General features: G+C 43.6%; 1 protein-coding gene across 3 annotated transcripts in view; it reads right to left on the bottom strand.

The window, feature by feature from the left end:
* The window catches only part of RTN3 (reticulon 3), an 82,291-nt gene that overhangs the window by 27,267 nt on the left and 37,620 nt on the right, over window positions 1–17,404 (bottom strand). For all 3 annotated transcript variants that reach the window (XM_068260088.1, XM_068260090.1, XM_068260089.1), the window contains one exon: window positions 7,270–7,477. In XM_068260088.1, the coding sequence (XP_068116189.1) occupies window positions 7,270–7,477 (208 nt within the window). The remainder of the gene's footprint in view (window positions 1–7,269; window positions 7,478–17,404) is intronic.

Raw genomic sequence — 17,404 nt, forward strand, 5'->3', positions numbered from 1 at the left:
CAGCTCCTTTTTCATTTCTCCGAAATGGCTTGTCACTACCCAGCAGCTCCAGATCCGCCCACCAGCTGAGACAACCTTTGGCCCTGCACATTGCCACAGCAACAACGTGGGACGCATGAGCCAACTACGCATAGCCCCTCCAGTGATGCTCGGTATACTCCTGCTTGTGGTGATGGTGGGTGCGGACGTTCCCGCCACCAGAGCACGGCACAGTACTCAAGTCTCCATTGCCCAGACAGGAGTGGGTGACCAGCAGTGGTCCTCCTCCCACATGGCATTTTGAGCCCTGGCCACTCCCCTAACCAAAACAACAGTATTTTATAGTGTGTGGCACATATTGTTTCACAATAGGTATACTGATTTGATGGATTGGTCTCCAAGCCCCTGATGAGTCATTGTGCCAAAACCGGTAGGGCGTGGCCTAAGGCGGCAGACGAGTAGACGCTATGAGAGCGGCGGTGAGGACGTCCTAAGGAATTTTATTGATGCACATTTTGATCTTAAGGATTGTTAGTGTAATTTTATGCTTTTACTACTTAATAAAATGCGGAATTATGCTATAGGAGCCCTGTGTTAGTCCCTCTAGGTATCCATCAGTCTGTTTGAGTGAAGTCTTACTGGATACACCTAAGAGCTGATTGTTGGTCCTGATATGGTCAGCATATTCATTTGGTGAGCCTGTATTTACACTATTTTTGTGGTGGAAAGCACGTTGAAGGGCCGCAAGACAATGGGCACTGTGTAGACTACGGTCACTGTGTGTAGCTGGCTGCATGATATGCACAGTGCTAGTTGCGGGGGTGCACACACTTTTGCACACTTGTGAAAAAAGAGGAATTTAAGATCTATACAGGTTCACAATATGTTATCATAATTTTCTTTCCTGAGGAACAAGCTGAAGCAGGATCTTTGGTCGGAGGAATCTAAGGATCAAATTTAAAGGACAACTGAAGAGAGAGGTATATGGAGGCTGCCATGTTTATTTCCTTTTAAGCAATACCAGTTTCCTGGCAGCCCTGCTGATCGTCTGCCTCTGATACTATTAGCCATAGCCCCTGAACAAGCATGCAGCAGATCAGGTGTTTCTGACTTTAAAGTCAGATCTGACAAGACTAGCTGCATGCTTGTTTCTGGTGTTATTCAGATACTACTGCAGAGAAATAGACCAGCAGGGCTGCCAGGCAACTGGTATTGATTAAAAGGAAATAAATATGGCAGCCTCCGTATACCTCTTACTTCAGTTCCCCTTTAAGCCTGTTTTGCTGATGTATGGTTTAATCAGCCACTCCATCTGGTGAGCCTGTAATTTACCTCATCATTAAGCTCTGTGCACACAGGGTGACACAAGTAGGTGCTGGGAGAAGACACGCATCCCAAAATTTGATTACGCTATGTCTAGTATCTTATGTTTTCCCTGAGCGTCACCTTAAGGGGCCCATACACCTAACGATTTTCCTGCCAATCACTGATCGAATCTGCTGTGAAATCGTTGCGCAAACGCTGCCAGAACGAAATCAAACGTTGGTTTATACAACATACTTGGGTCATGTTAATTGACAGAAAACATATTATGGAAATTTTCCTGTATCAAAATATGCAAAATAAGGTGGCAAGTAGATTTTTTTTTGGTCAAAGCGTGTAAATAACAACAACCATCCCTATTTCTTCACTACGTCCATCAGTTGGAAAGCCCAAAAGAATCAAGGCTGGTATGTCTGGCCAGCTGTAGCTTACCATCACTAATACTCAGTTGTAAAACTTCTATGCTAAATTCTAACATAATTGCTATGGATTACACAGTTCTCTCGATTTATTTATTAGTATTTATATAATGCCAACATATTACACAGCGCTGTACAGAGTATATTGTCTTGTCACTAACTGTCCCTCAGAGGGGCTCTCAATCTAGTCCCTACCATAGTAATATGTCTATGTATGTATCGTGTAGTGCAGTGCTGTCCAACTTCATGGGCATGGAGGGCCATTTTTTTTCTCTGACCCCATGGTGGAGGGCCGAAGGCTCTTGCTGGAGCCGCAGCAAGCGCCCCCCCCCCCCCCCCCCCCCGCAGTAAAAAAAAAATGCAATTAAAGGACAATTAGATTGGCAGCACTTTCCACAAAATGCAATGCAATTGGCAGCAGATCCCCACAAAATGCAATTCAAGAGGTCATTGAAGTTGCGCGCGCTGAAAAACAAGGGTACCGTTCTGCGTAGAGCGCCGAAAAATGGGTGTGGCCATGGACCAGAATGTGGGTGTGGTCACGGGTGGAGACAAATTTACATGAAGTTAGCAACGTGGGACATTAGATCAGGACATTGGTGGCAAACCTTTTGGAAGCCGAGTGCCCAAACTGCAACCCAAAACTCACTTTATCGCAAAGTGGCAACAGCAATCATGATGCCCCCAACAAGACAAATTCAGCAATCATGATGCCCCCAACAAATCATGAGGCACCCAAGAAGACAAATTCAGCAATCATGAGGCACATAAATAGACAGCATTTCACATAAATAGGCAGAATGCCCCCTTAATATGGTTGACACCTCTCACCTGGCTTTTAAATTCTCCTCTACTGGCTGCTGTGCCTGGCAATAGTGTTTTTGGCTGGATTGGGGATGATGTGTGGGCTGAAAGGCCTGGCAGTGATGCTGTGGCCGGGCTGGCGGTGATGCTGTGGTGTGGCCAGCTGAGGTAGTGACAGGTGCCCCCCAGTTAGATAGTGACAGGTGTCCCCCCAGCTGAGGTAGTGACAGGTGCCTCCCAGCTGAGGTAGTGACAGGTGCCCCCCAAGTTAGATAGTGACAGGTGCCCCCCAAGTTAGATAGTGACAGGTACCCCCCAAGTTAGATAGTTGCAGGTGCCCCCCAAGTTAGAGACAGGTGCCCCCCAAGATAGATAGTGACAGGTGCCCCCCAGCTAGATAGTGACATGTGCCCCCCAGCTAGATAGTGACATGTGCCCCCCAAGTTAGAGACAGGTGCCCCCCAAGTTAGATAGCGAGGTGTCCAGTCCCCGTTACCTGTCATCAGCGCTGTCCTCTCCCGTGTCCCCGCTGGCGCTACCTGAGCTCAGACCTCACAGATCGCGGCGACTGAAGAGAGCAGAGTGCGCATAGCACCCGCGCGGAGGAACTTCACATGCGGAAGTGACAAATGATGTCACGTCCGCATGTGAAGTACTCCGTGTATGCGGGTACTACACATGCGCACTCTGCTCTCTTCTTTTGCCGCGATCTGTGCTAAGGCAGCGCCAGCGGGGACACGGGAGAGGACAGCGCTGATGCAGGCCAGCGGGGACACGGGAAAGTGCGCGTTTTGAGATTTCAGGCATTGCGCCTATAGCGGAAGCCATGCCTTCAACTCAGGGAGACGAGCGGGCCGCAGCTGGAGGCCTGGCGGGCCGGATGTGGCCCGCGGGCCGCCAGTTGGACGGCGCTGGTGTAGTGCATGTATCACAGTCTAGGGCCAATGTATGGGGAAGCCAATTAACTTATCTGTATTTTTTTTGGGATGTGGGAGGAAACTGGAGTGCCCTGAGGAAACACGGGGAGAACATACAAACTCCTTGCAGATGTTGACCTGGCTGGGATTCGAACCGGAGAACCCAGCGCTGCAAGGCGAGAGCGCTAACCACTATGCTACCGTGCTGCCCATAGATTGAAATTAAAAGTGAGGTAAGCACTGCTCAAAACAGCCTGTGGGGTGAGGATTGTGCATCCTCGGCAGTACAGATCCAGCATATTGAATATTTAGGCAATGTTGGGAGGGCTCCTGTACATATGCTAGATTCTCGGTCAAGGTGGCTCTTACAGATCAGTCCATTTAGCATGTGTACATAGCTTTACTGTGAAGAACCCTTGTGTAAATAGGTTATAAAATTTACTTTCCTCCCTGTGTAATTTATGCCCTCTTGTCCCTTGTACAGACCTAGGAAAAAGTTTGCACCACACTGACCATCTACTGATTAATCTGAGGATAGGCTGTAAGATGTGGTGAGTGGCATCCAATCACAGACCCTGCGTTAAGTTTGGCTCATTTTGAGTGACCAGTACAATATTAATTTTCCAACCTTTGTGGTTATATCTTTTTCCACTATTAAAGATCTCCCTCGCCACAAGCGAACATAAGATGTGCAGTCTAGAGACAACTGCATTTATGCCCTCTTGTCCCTTGTACAGACCTAGGAAAAAGTTTGCACCACACTGACCATCTACTGATTAATCTGAGGATAGGCTGTAAGATGTGGTGAGTGGCATCCAATCACAGACCCTGCGTTAAGTTTGGCTCATTTTGAGTGACCAGTACAATATTAATTTTCCAACCTTTGTGGTTATATCTTTTTCCACTATTAAAGATCTCCCTCGCCACAAGCGAACATAAGATGTGCAGTCTAGAGACAACTGCATTTTTCTCCCCAAATATTGAATAGATGAGTGACAGAAGAGTGATGCATTCTGGGAGAAGTGTGACCAAGCTGCTGTTTACCAACCGATCCCCAATGAGGACATAGGAAAAGGACAGTCAACCTGTCATTCAATCCCCGTACTACTAGAGGGGGAAGTTCCAACTCCAGTGAGTGTGGTTCTAGAGTTGATGCAGAATTCTGAAAGCAAATGTATGTAGCTTGAAATTAGACCACTCAAATCATATTGGTCCATTTTCAAACAGCATAAAAACAAATTTTGCATAATCCTGCAACAATTCTCATTGACCATCCCTACTGGCAGACCCCAGAGGAATCTCAAAGGAAGTCTGCAAGTCTTTAGCAGAAATCGATGTTGCAGGGTCACTGACCACAATGAAAATTATATCTGCAGGTTTTTTCAAAACCTTTATTCTTCTATTACCCGACTTCTTGAAGAGAAGAGCTTTAAAGCTTCAGGCTAGACATGGACTTTGTGTAAATTAAAAAAAATAAAATAAATGTAGGAGTAGGGATAAGACTTATACTGTGCAACATATTTTGATGCTCAATACATGTACTGGTGGCAAAGGGAGCAATATAAAAAAAAAACAAAACACTTTACTATGCACTTTATTATTGCTGCTATTTAACCTGCTGAGCGGTCTGGACGAGCTCAGCTCGTCCATCACCGCCAGAGGCTGCCGCTCAGGCCCTGCTGGGCCGATTTTTGTCAAATAAAAAGCAGCACACGCAGCCGGCACTTTGCCAGCCGCGTGTGCTGCCTGATCGCCGCCGCTCTGCGGCGATCCGCCGCGAGCAGCGGCGAAAGAGGGTCCCCCCAGCCGCCTGAGCCCAGCGTAGCCGGAACAAAAAGTTCCGGCCAGCGCTAAGGGCTGGATCGGAGGCGGCTGACGTCAGGACGTCGGCTGACGTCGATGACGTCACTCCGCTCGTCGCTATGGCGACGATATAAGCAAAACAAGGAAGGCCGCTCATTGCGGCCTTCCTTGTTTATTCTGGGCGCCGGAGGCGATCGGAAGATCGCCTCCGGAGCGCCCTCTAGTGGGCTTTCATGCAGCCAACTTTCAGTTGGCTGCATGAAATAGTTTTTTTTTTATTTAAAAAAAACCCTCCCGCAGCCACCCTGGCGATTTAATCAGAACGCCAGGGTGGTTAAGGGCTATGTGCACATTACTAGTGTATTTAACCTGGACTTTCGATTGGGTGGTGATTTACCTTTTCATGCAATATACAACAGATGGATTCTTAAATTAGTCTTTATATGAAAAGGAGGCAGTATATTTTAGCATTTCTGTCTGTATGCGATTAGGTCTTCTATGCTGTGTGCAGCAGAGCTGAACTAAGCACATCCTCTCTGCTCTAAAATAAACGCAACAGCAGAATAACCTTTAGAGAAAAACATTTGTGTTACAGCTGATACAAAATCCTTCAAATAAACCAGCACAGTTTCTACTTCCTGCTTCCATGGAAGTAGACATTGTTGACATTCTGTGCTTTCAAATTAGTTCATCTGCCGTGGCAATCAGGTGACATACGGGAGAGATCAAAATTACAAATTTGTGATCAGACACAAATGACAGGCTAAACTCTCTAAATACACATGGTGCATTTCTCTGTGTTTTCCTTCTGTCCTGTGCAAGAGTTCAGGTCCACTTTAAAGCAGATCTGAGATGAAAAACTAACTATAACAAGTAACCTGTCTATATCTTATCTAAAGTTTAGATAGTTTACACAGCAAATCTAGCTGCAAACAGCGTTAATAGAATATGATTGATTATTCCTGTGGTACAATAACAGCAGCCATGTTTGTAAACATTACACCAAAGCAGGCTTATCTGCATCTTGAGCAAAAAACCTAACCCCCCCCCCCTTCCTCCTCCATATGAAATCTCTGGCTAGTAATACCTCCCCCTCCTTCTGCCCAGACTGAGCTCCCATGAGCCCTTGCTACTGTCTGAAAGTGCCTTGGCTCTCTGAAAACCTGTGGGCGTGGCTTCTTTAGTTTATAGGGAATTAGAGTATTAAGACAAAAACAAAAAAGTATTTGGCTTGAGGAATGCCCTATAAACAATAGGAAATGAACACAATTATGCAATGAGTAAAAGTTCATCTCGGATCCACTTTAAAGGACATACGAGGCGAGCGAATCACAAACAAATACATACCTTTTAATGTACATGATCTGCTTTTATTAAGGCTGTTGATGCCTCTAAATGGTCGCTGAGCACTCCGTTCCAGGTCCCGACCCACCCCCCAGGTCGGGATCACTAACCCGGATACACTATTCCACCATAGCTCCCCACACAGTTCACTTTACAGCTACTGCATCTGCACTGGTCTGGAGCCATCTCCACGTCCATGCCTCCAGCGGCCGCATAGACGTTCAGTGCACGTGCTCACATGCTGCCAGTTATGTGAGCGCGCGTGCTGAACGTCTATGCAGCTACTGGGAGCGCGGTAGCGGAGATAGAGAGCTTCCGACCAGTGCAAATGCAGTAGCTGTAAAGCGAACTGCGCAGTCGCAGGGAGCTATGGTGGCATAGTATATGCGGGTCAGTGATCCTGACCTGGGGAGGGGGGGGCATGGAACGGAGTGTTTAGCGCCCATTTAGAGGCATAAAAAGCTTGAATTAAAGCACAGACCACGTCCCACCGGCATCATGGACATTCAGTTTTTTTTAATGACTTCCTCACCTTGTATGTCCTTTAAGATGCGCTTTGAGTCCTATGGGAGAAAAGCGCTTTACAAATGTTATTGTATTAAGATTAAATAAATTTAACTATATGGGTGCTGGCTAGCAATGAAAAAAAAAAAAAAAAAAAAAAAAAAAAGAGCACTTGCTTAAAAGGATGTCCTTCATCAGACTTCTGGACGGCTTGCATGACACACTTGTAGATGCGGAAAGAAATTGTGACAGTCAGCAGGGAGAGTACGAGATAAGATAAAACACTGATGATGCTGAATGCTGCCAAGGACAGAAGCACCACCATTGTAGCTCCAAAAACCATCCCAGATTTCTTCACATCTCTCCAAAACAGCAGGTCATGAACTGTAAGAGAAAAAGCAAACACACATTTTAGGTGATGTTCAAAATTAGTCATTGATCTGTAGTGCAAATGATACAAATTACATATACAGTATTTTCTTATATGTGAAATTCATATATTATATAACAGCTGTGCATGTATTCAAGGTAATCTACATAGGTATACACTGAGCATTAGTATTTTTTTTCCTGTCCATCCCCTCTGTATCCCTCCATCCCCAACAATTAAACATATGCAAGCACATCAAACCTGGGTCTTAAAGGAATACTATCGATACCCAAGTGTTCTAAAATGACAATGTACAAATAATGTCTAAGTAGCTGTGTAAACATTTTCCTACTTTTCATGTTAAATAGAGGCAAAAGCTGTAATTTATTGAGGGTAGGATTTAGCTATATTGGGACAAATCAATTGCAGAAGGGGTGTCTGCTTCAATGCACAGCCAGAGTTGCATATCAGACTACAGAAAGAATATATCAAACATATCAAACTCTGAAAGCAAAAACAGTATGAAAAAGCTGTGAGAATTAGTTACATTTCCTCTGCTCTCTTCAGACAGGTCAGTCAGAAACACAGGACACAGGAGCTGCAGCTCTTGGAAGCTCTCTCTCTCTGTCACACACAGAGCTACACAGAGTTAACTGATCAAGTGTGAGGGGAATTTCCCCTCTCCTCATGGCACAGTCAGCCGTCAGTTTTGGAGTCAGTAAACTTTGAAAGTATTTTGCTAACAGTAAACAAAGAAGTTGCTACAAAAATGTATACACCAGTACTTAGCAGCGCTTCCCAAACAATTCCTGTGTCAATTGAAAAAAATATGTGAATCGATAGTATTCCTTTAAGGTCTTTTGGCAGAAAGCCACCACGTCACCGTGCCTTCTATCACTTTCCATTTTCTATGGGAGATATGGATATTTCTGTCATTTGCAACTCCCCTATCAATGCGAGTCACTTGTTCACACTACTGTAAAAAAATGCAGAGGTATGGTACAGAGCGGGATGGCCCCACATTTGCAGACCAGAATGAGACCAGTATAAAAACAAAATCCTGATCCATAAAGGCCTGATTTTTACTGCTGCTTAAAGAGACACTGAAGCGAGAATAAATCTCGCTTCAGTGCTTATATTCAGCAGGGGCATGTGTGCCTCTGCTAAAACGCCGCTATCCTGCGGCTGAACGGGGGTCCATTCACCCCCAAACCCCCCACTGCAAAATCTACGACCAACTTGGTCGTAGATTTTGCTGCTCTTCAGGCAGGGCTAACGGCTGCAGCCCTGCCTCTCAGCGCGTCTATCAGCGGCGCATGGCCTCCTCTCCCTCGCCCCTCTCAGCGAAGGAAGACTGAGAGGGGCGGGGGAGAGGCGGAGATACGCGCATCTCTGCGGCCATTAGCCCTGCCTGAATGTGGAAGTGATCCCCCGCTGCACGGAGGGGATTTAGGAGGTAAGGGACCCCCATTTAGCGGCGGTTTAGCAGGGGCACAAGTGCCCCTGCTGAATATAAGCACTGAAGCGAGATTTATTCTCGCTTCAGTGTCTCTTTAAGAAGAACAGCTGACCTGCTATGTTTGGAAATAAAGTATGAATTCAGTCACGTAAATTGTAGAATTCTTCCTTCAGAGTGGCAAATTATTAATTTGAGAGTAGATCTAATTTAAAAGACAAAAAGAAGCATGCTTAAAGAGACACTGAAGCGAAAAAAAAATTATGATATTATGATTTGTATGTGTAGTACAGCTGAGAAATAAAACATTAAGATCAGATACATCAGTCTAATTGTTTCCAGGACAGGAAAATTTAAGAAACTCCAGTTGTTATCTCTATACAAAAAAGTCATTACGCTCTACGACTTTCAAAGTCGTGGAGAGGGCTGTTATCTGACTTTTATTATCTCAAGTGTTAGTTAATTTTTTACTTTTCCTCTGCCAGAGGAGAGGTCATTAGTTCACAGACTGCTCTGAAAGAATCATTTTGAATGCTGAGTGTTGTGTAATCTGCACATATTATAGAATGATGCAATGTTAGAAAAAACACTATATACCTGAAAATAAAAATATGAGAATATTTTCTTTGCTGCTAATCTTCTAGTAATTATTCATAGTACACAACCAATTCATTATATCATTTTTTTCGCTTCAGTGTCTCTTTAAGCACTAGAAAGGAATGATGACTTGTCTACACATAAGCTTTTTAAGTTTATTAAAAACTGTCCTAACTTCCCCTAAAAGTGCTGAGTGGTGCGCAGCAGAAGTGACTTACAAAACTTCTGAGCACCATCTTCTATACTTCCTGCAGCTCCACGCTGCTTTGCTGCATCCTCTGTGTATGACTCCCAAAGCAAGTTAGGTGACACGCTGGGAGCTGTACATAGATTCAGCACAGCAGCTGCAGAAAGTGTAGAGGAGAGCGCTCAGAGGTTTTGTAAGGTGCTTCTGCTGCATACCACTTGACAAATCAGGTAAGTTCAGCCCCCATCCCACCCTCAGGCATGCTGGTTGGTTGAGACTGCCCAGATGCCCAAGCTCCGGATGGCAGGGGTTTTAATTAGTGTTCTCCCCAGAAATTTTTTCCAGCTGGGTGGCATGAAAAAGAAGCAGGGTGGGGCGAGATGAGAGAATGCTGGACCTGCTTTTCTGCACAATTTCTCTTACAGCATAGGAGGAGGTGAGCCGATGACAGCCGGGTGGTCACCAAAACTAGCCGGGTGGAGTTAAAAGAGCATGGGAGAACCCGGTGTATGTATGTATGTATGTATGTATGTATGTATGTATGTATTAATCTTTAGCCTTATAAGCAGAGATTTTTTTATTTCAATAATTGCTTATTGAACAAGCGAGTGGCAGATATGGTATACTGTACAATGAAGCCAACAAACATAGGCCTTGTACACAGTATATTTAATTTCCAGTGATACACAAAGCAGCTCAGAAGATTATATAGGACTGTAACGCAAAACGTTCACTTGGTCAGGGGTGATGGGGGCAATGGACGGCGACTTAGTGAGCCACCCTAACATTTAGACTCCAGTTTCTCCTTATCAGGGATACTATTACAAAAAAAGGAGGAGGTCTGAGATCGACATCGCCACCCAATTTTTGTCGGCTATCAAAATTAGCCAAAGTACCTGGTAGAAAAAAAGAGGAATAGCCCACTATGGTCTTCAAGGACCAAAAGGAGTGGACATTCTAAGGCTGTGGAGTCGGAGCAATTTTGGGTACCTGGAGTCGGATTCAGAGAAAACCGCATTGACTCGTAATAAATTTAAACAGTATTATGAAAAAAAGGTTCTATTTCTCAGATAGTAGTCATCATAAATAACATATATACAGTAATAGCAGTGCTAAATACACAAAAATAAAATAAATCAAACAAAAAACAATGCACTTGTGCTGCTGCAATAAAGCAGTCACTGCATATTAAAATCAGATACACATATCCGATTGTGACTGTATAGTGGAACCTTGGTTTATGAGCATAATTCGCTCCAGAAACATACTTGTAATCTAAAGCACTCTTAAAGAGAATCTGTAACGTCAAAACGTCCCCTGGGGGGTACTCACCTCGGGTGGGGGAAGCCTCAGGACGCCGTCCTCCGTCCCTCAGGGGTCTCGCTGCAGCCCTCCGTACAGCGATGACGTCACTATTTGCCTTCCCGGCTCCTGCGCAGGCGCTCTGACGGCTGTCGGCTCCGAAGTAGGCGGAAATCCCTGATCGCCGTCGGGTCTCCTCTACTGCGCAGGCGCAAGTCTCCGGCGCCTGCGCAGTAGAGCAGACCCGACTGAGATCGGGTATTTCCGTCTACTTCGGAGCCGAAAGCAGACACAGCGCCCCCGCTGGAGCCAGCAAAGGTAAATATTGAATTGACAGTCGGGTCTGTCGCCGGCAAGTTGCTTGTATTGCAAAGCGCTCTTAAACAAAGTTACTTTCAATCCAAGGTTTTACTGTATATCTGATATGTACACAGAATCTTTTATATATAATAAACACCTATGCAGTAAGAATAAGATCTGATGTTCTGATGTGTAGTTGTCACTAGTAGGAATGGTTAATGTGATGCCAATAATTTGGCGTTGGTGCAGGTTTATGCAAATTTTGTTTGCAAATTTGTGTACTCCCTTTGCTCATGAAATAAATTCATTTGATAGGTTGTTAAATTTAGCAGTAGGATACTGTATAAATGGTATCATCCTGATTTAAAAGTTCTTGTTAAATTTGGGGTTGGTTACTACAGAACAAGATATACAGTAGTACTATACTCTACATACGGTATGTACGACCCACAAAGTTGTTGTGAATCCACTGAGAATGTTGTGAACACTGAATGCAGAGGTGTTTATCACCCACAAAACTGGTTCAAATTTTGCATGAAGAATGTGTAATGAGGAATAATTGCCTCATTCTCCTGCAGAGTACCTGCACATCACTCTTGGATGTACCCACAGGTAGATTGTCTAGGGCCCAATCAATGTTCTCTGTTCCTGTCTGCACACTCTACATGTAATCTTACCAAGGACCAGTTTGGATTTCTATTTAATAGCAACTCTACAGCTATAGCCTAAGTTTAGTTAAAACGCATCTGTGGTGTACATACAAACAAAGCAGAGGTACACTAATGCTTACAAGTTAAAATGTCCCAAAACATTGTCTGTTTATTAAAAGGGGCACTATGGTGAAAAATTGTAACATTTAAAATATGTACAAACAGACAAATAAGAAGTACGTTTTTTCCAGAGTAAAATGAGCCATAAATTACTTTTCTCCTATGTTGCTTTAACTTACAGTAGGTAGTAGAAATCTGACAGAAGCGACAGGTTTTGAACTAGTCCACCTCTTCATAGGGGATTCTCAGCAAGGCTTTTATTCTTTATAAAGATATTCCCTAAAGGATTTAAACAATGATGCTGGCCAGCTTTCCCTGCTCGCTACACAGTTTTTTGGCAGTTGGACAGAGTAACTGCCATTCACTAAGTGCTTTTGGAAATAAATAAATCTGAGAATCCCCTATGAAGAGATGGACTAGTCCAAAACCTGTCGCTTTGTCAGACTTACTACCTACTGTAAATGGCAGCAACATAGGAGAAAAGTAATTTATGGCTCATTTTACTCTGGAAAAAAAACGTACTTCATATTTGTATATGTTTGCATGTATTTCAAATTTTACAATTTTCACTGGAACACTGGGTTCCGGTGCACAAATCTGTCCCCTTGCAGAAAATGGCTCTGGCCTTTTCTATATCAGATATACTGTAGTAAAGGCAGAGTTCTACACCATTAGGCGAGGTGCAGATTCATAGTTATAGGAGGAAATTTACTAAATCCTATGGTCAGTGTCGGTCTGATCTCACAACCTTTGAGAAGCTTTTTCTGGACGTCCAATTTTCGGCTAACCTACTATCTAGACCAGTCTTTCTCAACCTCTTTACCCTGGAGGAACCCTGCAAATAAGTTTTAGATCTCAAGGAATCCCTACAAACAATTTTTTAATCTCAAGGAACCGCTGCATTTATTTTTCCAGAGGCATGGTCTTTAAAATAAAGTGAGGCTGTTAATTTCACTATACGGTCACTCATTATACTGTGCTCATTATTATTCTGACCCCCAATTTAGTGCTTCTTTTTAAAGTACCTCCTATTATAATGTGCTCTATTATACTTCATCCACAAGGAGGGAAAATGTCAAGGAACCCCTGCAGAGTCCTGAAGGAACCCTGGGGTTCCAGGGAACCCTGGTTGAGAAAGCCTGATCTAGACTATACAAAGATAGCCTCTCAAATACATTTAGTCTGGATAGACTTTATAGCAGGTGAGAGTCCGACCTTGGCACTCAAATACCCACCAACATGAGGCCTACAATATTCAGGCAAACTTGGTATAGCTGCAACCTTTTACTACTGCTACAGCTGAAACTAATTAACTGATGCTATATCACAGTAGAAAAAAAAAAAAAAAAAAAAAAAAAACAAGAGTAGGGAGCTTTTAGCTATTTCATGATTTTTTTACCCAAAAGCATGGGAAGTTGTACTGCGACAAAATAACTTGAAAATATGAGAATTGCAGACTTCTACAAATAATCACTTTATTGACAGTCAGAAACCCCTACAAAAATCCCCAGGTCACCTAACGAAGTTTCAATGGAAGAGCGATACTAGTGATTAAGCACGGCGTGTGATGTCAGCCTCTGTCCGTTCTGAACCTGCATGGGAGAGAGACACTAGGTGCAGCATGGAATCAAGTCTAAACTGCATGACTGTGGGGACTTGTTTGTAGAGAGCTGTGCACTGCTGGAAGATACTCTGCAGCATCAGCAGAGCCTGAGAAATAACCACAGAGGTGGCGAGAGCCACTGCAAGCAGAGCTCCGTGTATTCAAACTATATGTACGCTCAAATTATCTTTGTTATTGCAAGGGTCATGGAACTGTGATGCAGTCTTTTAGAGCTGGATATAACAGCAGCAGTATATTTGTGCTGTTAGTCGCCCTTTATGATTGAAGTCCTCACGAGGACACATGAACATTGGAGTGACATTGGCCAATGTTGATTGGTGTGTGTGGCATGGAACGTTGCTTTGCACAGCCGGCTGTGAGGGGGGGGGGGCGGCATGTTGGACACCGCCGTGAGTCTGCTTTTAATGGAGATTTTTGTAGGGTTTTTTGACAGACTGTGCCAATTATTATTTTTGTAGAAGTCTGCGATCCTCATATTAGCAATCTTAGATCATTCATCTTGCTAAGCCCTTCCAAAGGTCACCTTCCTTTCAGCTCTTGTCCCAGCTCTAACACCCATTTCAAACATGGTAATGATTCTGAATTCATCATTTGATTAATAAAGTCATAATATTTGACACTGGACCGCTTGGGTTATGCAGTATAAACATTTTTTCTAGTACGCTGAGATTATCTCTAATCTTTCCATACTTTCCTTCTATTTTCTGTAAAAAGCTTTGAACTTGTATAGTCCACATCAGGTCAATGTCTTATTTTTTATTATTTGTTTAGGCCTTAGTTACCAGGTCAATTATTCCCATATATTTTTTTAAACTTTATTTAGAAAACCGAATGGGCTTTCCCATCAGAGGGAATCTCCCCATCATCTCTGAAGGTCACCAGATGTGAGATGTACACAATATAAACTTAAATGCATCTTACTGCTATGATCCAGAATTTGACATCTCTAACCTGGTCAGTAAATACACACCTGGTCACCCACTTTGCTCCTCCCAACAACCTCCTCCTAACCACCCCACGCATCTCACACTCCCTCATACATGACTACAGGACTTCCCTAGAGCTGCCCCCATCCTGTGGAACTCTCTCCCACTGCTCATCAGGCTTGCCCCCTCCAACACCTACAAACAAGCCCTCAAAACTCAACTCACATCTTCAAGGAGGCTTACCCTACTTTAATGCTGCCCTAACTCTCAGCTGAGAACCTCTCAATGCAGCCCCCCTCCTTTCGAGTCTCTACCTCCTCCCTCTACACTGTAAACCTTTAGCAGGGCCCTCTCTCCTTGTGCATCATACTTGATTGGGCACTCTACCCAGAATAATGTGAACTTGTATCACTGGGACTACCACTCGATCTGGCATTGTATTACTACCTGTACAGTGTTGTGTAACGTATTGCTTATTACCAGTATTGTGTTTTATCGTCTAGCTTATTACCTCTACTGTGTTGTTGGTCACCACTGTTATTGTCTGTAATCTTATGTATTGTACAGCGCTGAGTAATATGTTGGCGCTATATAAAACCAAGAATATATTTTCAGGTATCCATGAAAAAAAAACCTTACTTAGATGCATCTACTCGCCTTCCAAAACTGGCCATGAGAGTTCTGCATAGTTCTTAAGCTTCTAGCATCCTTCTATTGCATAACTCTAATAAAATGAATGCTCATGTGATAATACCTCGAATCAGGATCACTCAAACCTCCATTATCATTCCATCTACTAATAGTGTTATATTTCATTCTTTTCTTAGCTGACCCAGTAAAGTTTTGGAATAGTTTGCCGATGTTCTTGAGCCACATACTTGGGAAATCTATACAAAAGCACTGCATTCTAAATAATAATAATAATAATAATAATAATAATAATAATAATAATAATAATAATAATAATAATAATAAGAGAGAGAGAGAGAGAGAGAGAGAGAGAGAGAGAGAGAGAGAGAGAGAGAGAGAGAGAGAGAGAGAGAGAGAGAGAGAGAGAGAGAGAGAGAGAGAGAGAGAGAGAGAGAGAGAGAGAGAGAGAGAGAGAGAGAACATTGGCCCATATATCAGATAAGTCATCAGAGTCCAGTGTAATTCCAAGATCCCTTTCCCATGCTGTTATATAGCCTGGCCTATATCGAAAGAATTCGTGAATAAGTGTTTTATACAGATGAGAGATAGTGCCAGAGGAGAGGGGGTCAGAATAGCATATGTGCTAAAAATGAGGTTCTAGTTAGTGGCAAGTCGGTGTATGCCAGGTGGGTCTGAACAAAGTGTGAAATCTGTAAATAGCGAAAGAATTCAGATCTAGGGAGATGTTTATGCTCGCGTAGAGAAGCAAATGATTTCATTCCAGAGCCTAATGAGAGATTGAAGATTGTGGTGAGGTCTGCTCGAGACCACCAGTGGAAGCTGGCTGGGGAGTCTAAGGCTGCTGGAAAGGAGGGGTTTCCTAGGAAAGATAAAAGGGGCTTACGAGGAGATAAGAGTCCCTGAGTATTTGTAACTGTCCCAGGTTGCAAGAGAGGTTTTAATTATAGGGTTATTGATAGGTTTCCATAAGGGAGGAGAAAGCCACAGAAGATTTGAAAGGCGGAACGGTTTGACTAGCGACTCCTCTATATCTACCCAAGCGGGTCTATTAGAGTTGAGGTGCCACAGGGCTAGGGGAGCTATTTGTGCTGCTGCAAAATAGAGTTTTAAATTTGGCGCTCCAAGGCCTCCATCATGTCGCAATCGGTAAATATATAAATTGCCGAATCTAGGGTTTCTGGAGCCCCAAATGAACTCCATCCTTTTTAGCTAATATACAAAGGAAAATGAATAAGGCATTGGAATGGGAAGTAATCTAAAAGCATATAAAAGTTTTGGGAGGAAGGACATCTTGATTGCCGCAATCCTACCCAACCATGAGATTGAGTATTTTTTCCAGTATTCAAGTAATGAGAGCAGTTCCTTTGCTAAGGCGGGGTAATTATGGGAAAATAATGTATTATGGGAGTTAGTAAGAAATATACCCAGGTATGGGAGTTTATTCTGATCTAAGATAAATTCAAAGGTATCTTGCAAAGCTATCATGAGGTTATGAGGCAGGGATATGTTTAATGCTCTAGATTTATTTGGATTCACCTTAAAGGGAAGGTCCGAGCAAAAAAAAAAAAAAATGAGATTCACTTACCTGGGGCTTCTACCAGCCCCATGCAGCCATCCTGTGCCCTCGTAGTCACTCACTGCTGCTCCAGTCCCCCGCTGGCAGCTTTCTGACCTCGGAGGTCAGGGCCGAATTGCGTACATTTTTACACATTCCCGCTAGTGCAGGTACATTAACACATACATTTTTACGCGTTAGTGGTGAAACGCGTACATTTTTGTTCCTGCACTAGCTGGAATGCGTAAAAATGTATGCAATGTGGCCCTGACCTCCGAGGTCAGAAAGCTGCCAGCGGGGGACTGGAGCAGCAGTGAGTGACTACAAGGGCACAGGATGGCTACATGGGGCTGGTAGAAGCCCCAGGTAAGTGAATCTCATTTTTTTTTTTTTTGCTTGGACCTTCCCTTTAAGTCCTGAGAATTTACCAAATGTATCCAGTAGCTTATTTAACGCTAAGATTGTACCTGTGGGGCGAGATATACAAAGTATGAGGTCATCAGCAAAAAGGCTAATTTTGTGAGTTTTGTCCCCCAGTTGAATACCATGGATGTCTGGGGAGTGTCTAATTTG

Source organism: Hyperolius riggenbachi, chromosome 11 (assembly GCF_040937935.1).
Source record: "Hyperolius riggenbachi isolate aHypRig1 chromosome 11, aHypRig1.pri, whole genome shotgun sequence".
NCBI classification, from domain to species: domain Eukaryota; kingdom Metazoa; phylum Chordata; class Amphibia; order Anura; family Hyperoliidae; genus Hyperolius; species Hyperolius riggenbachi.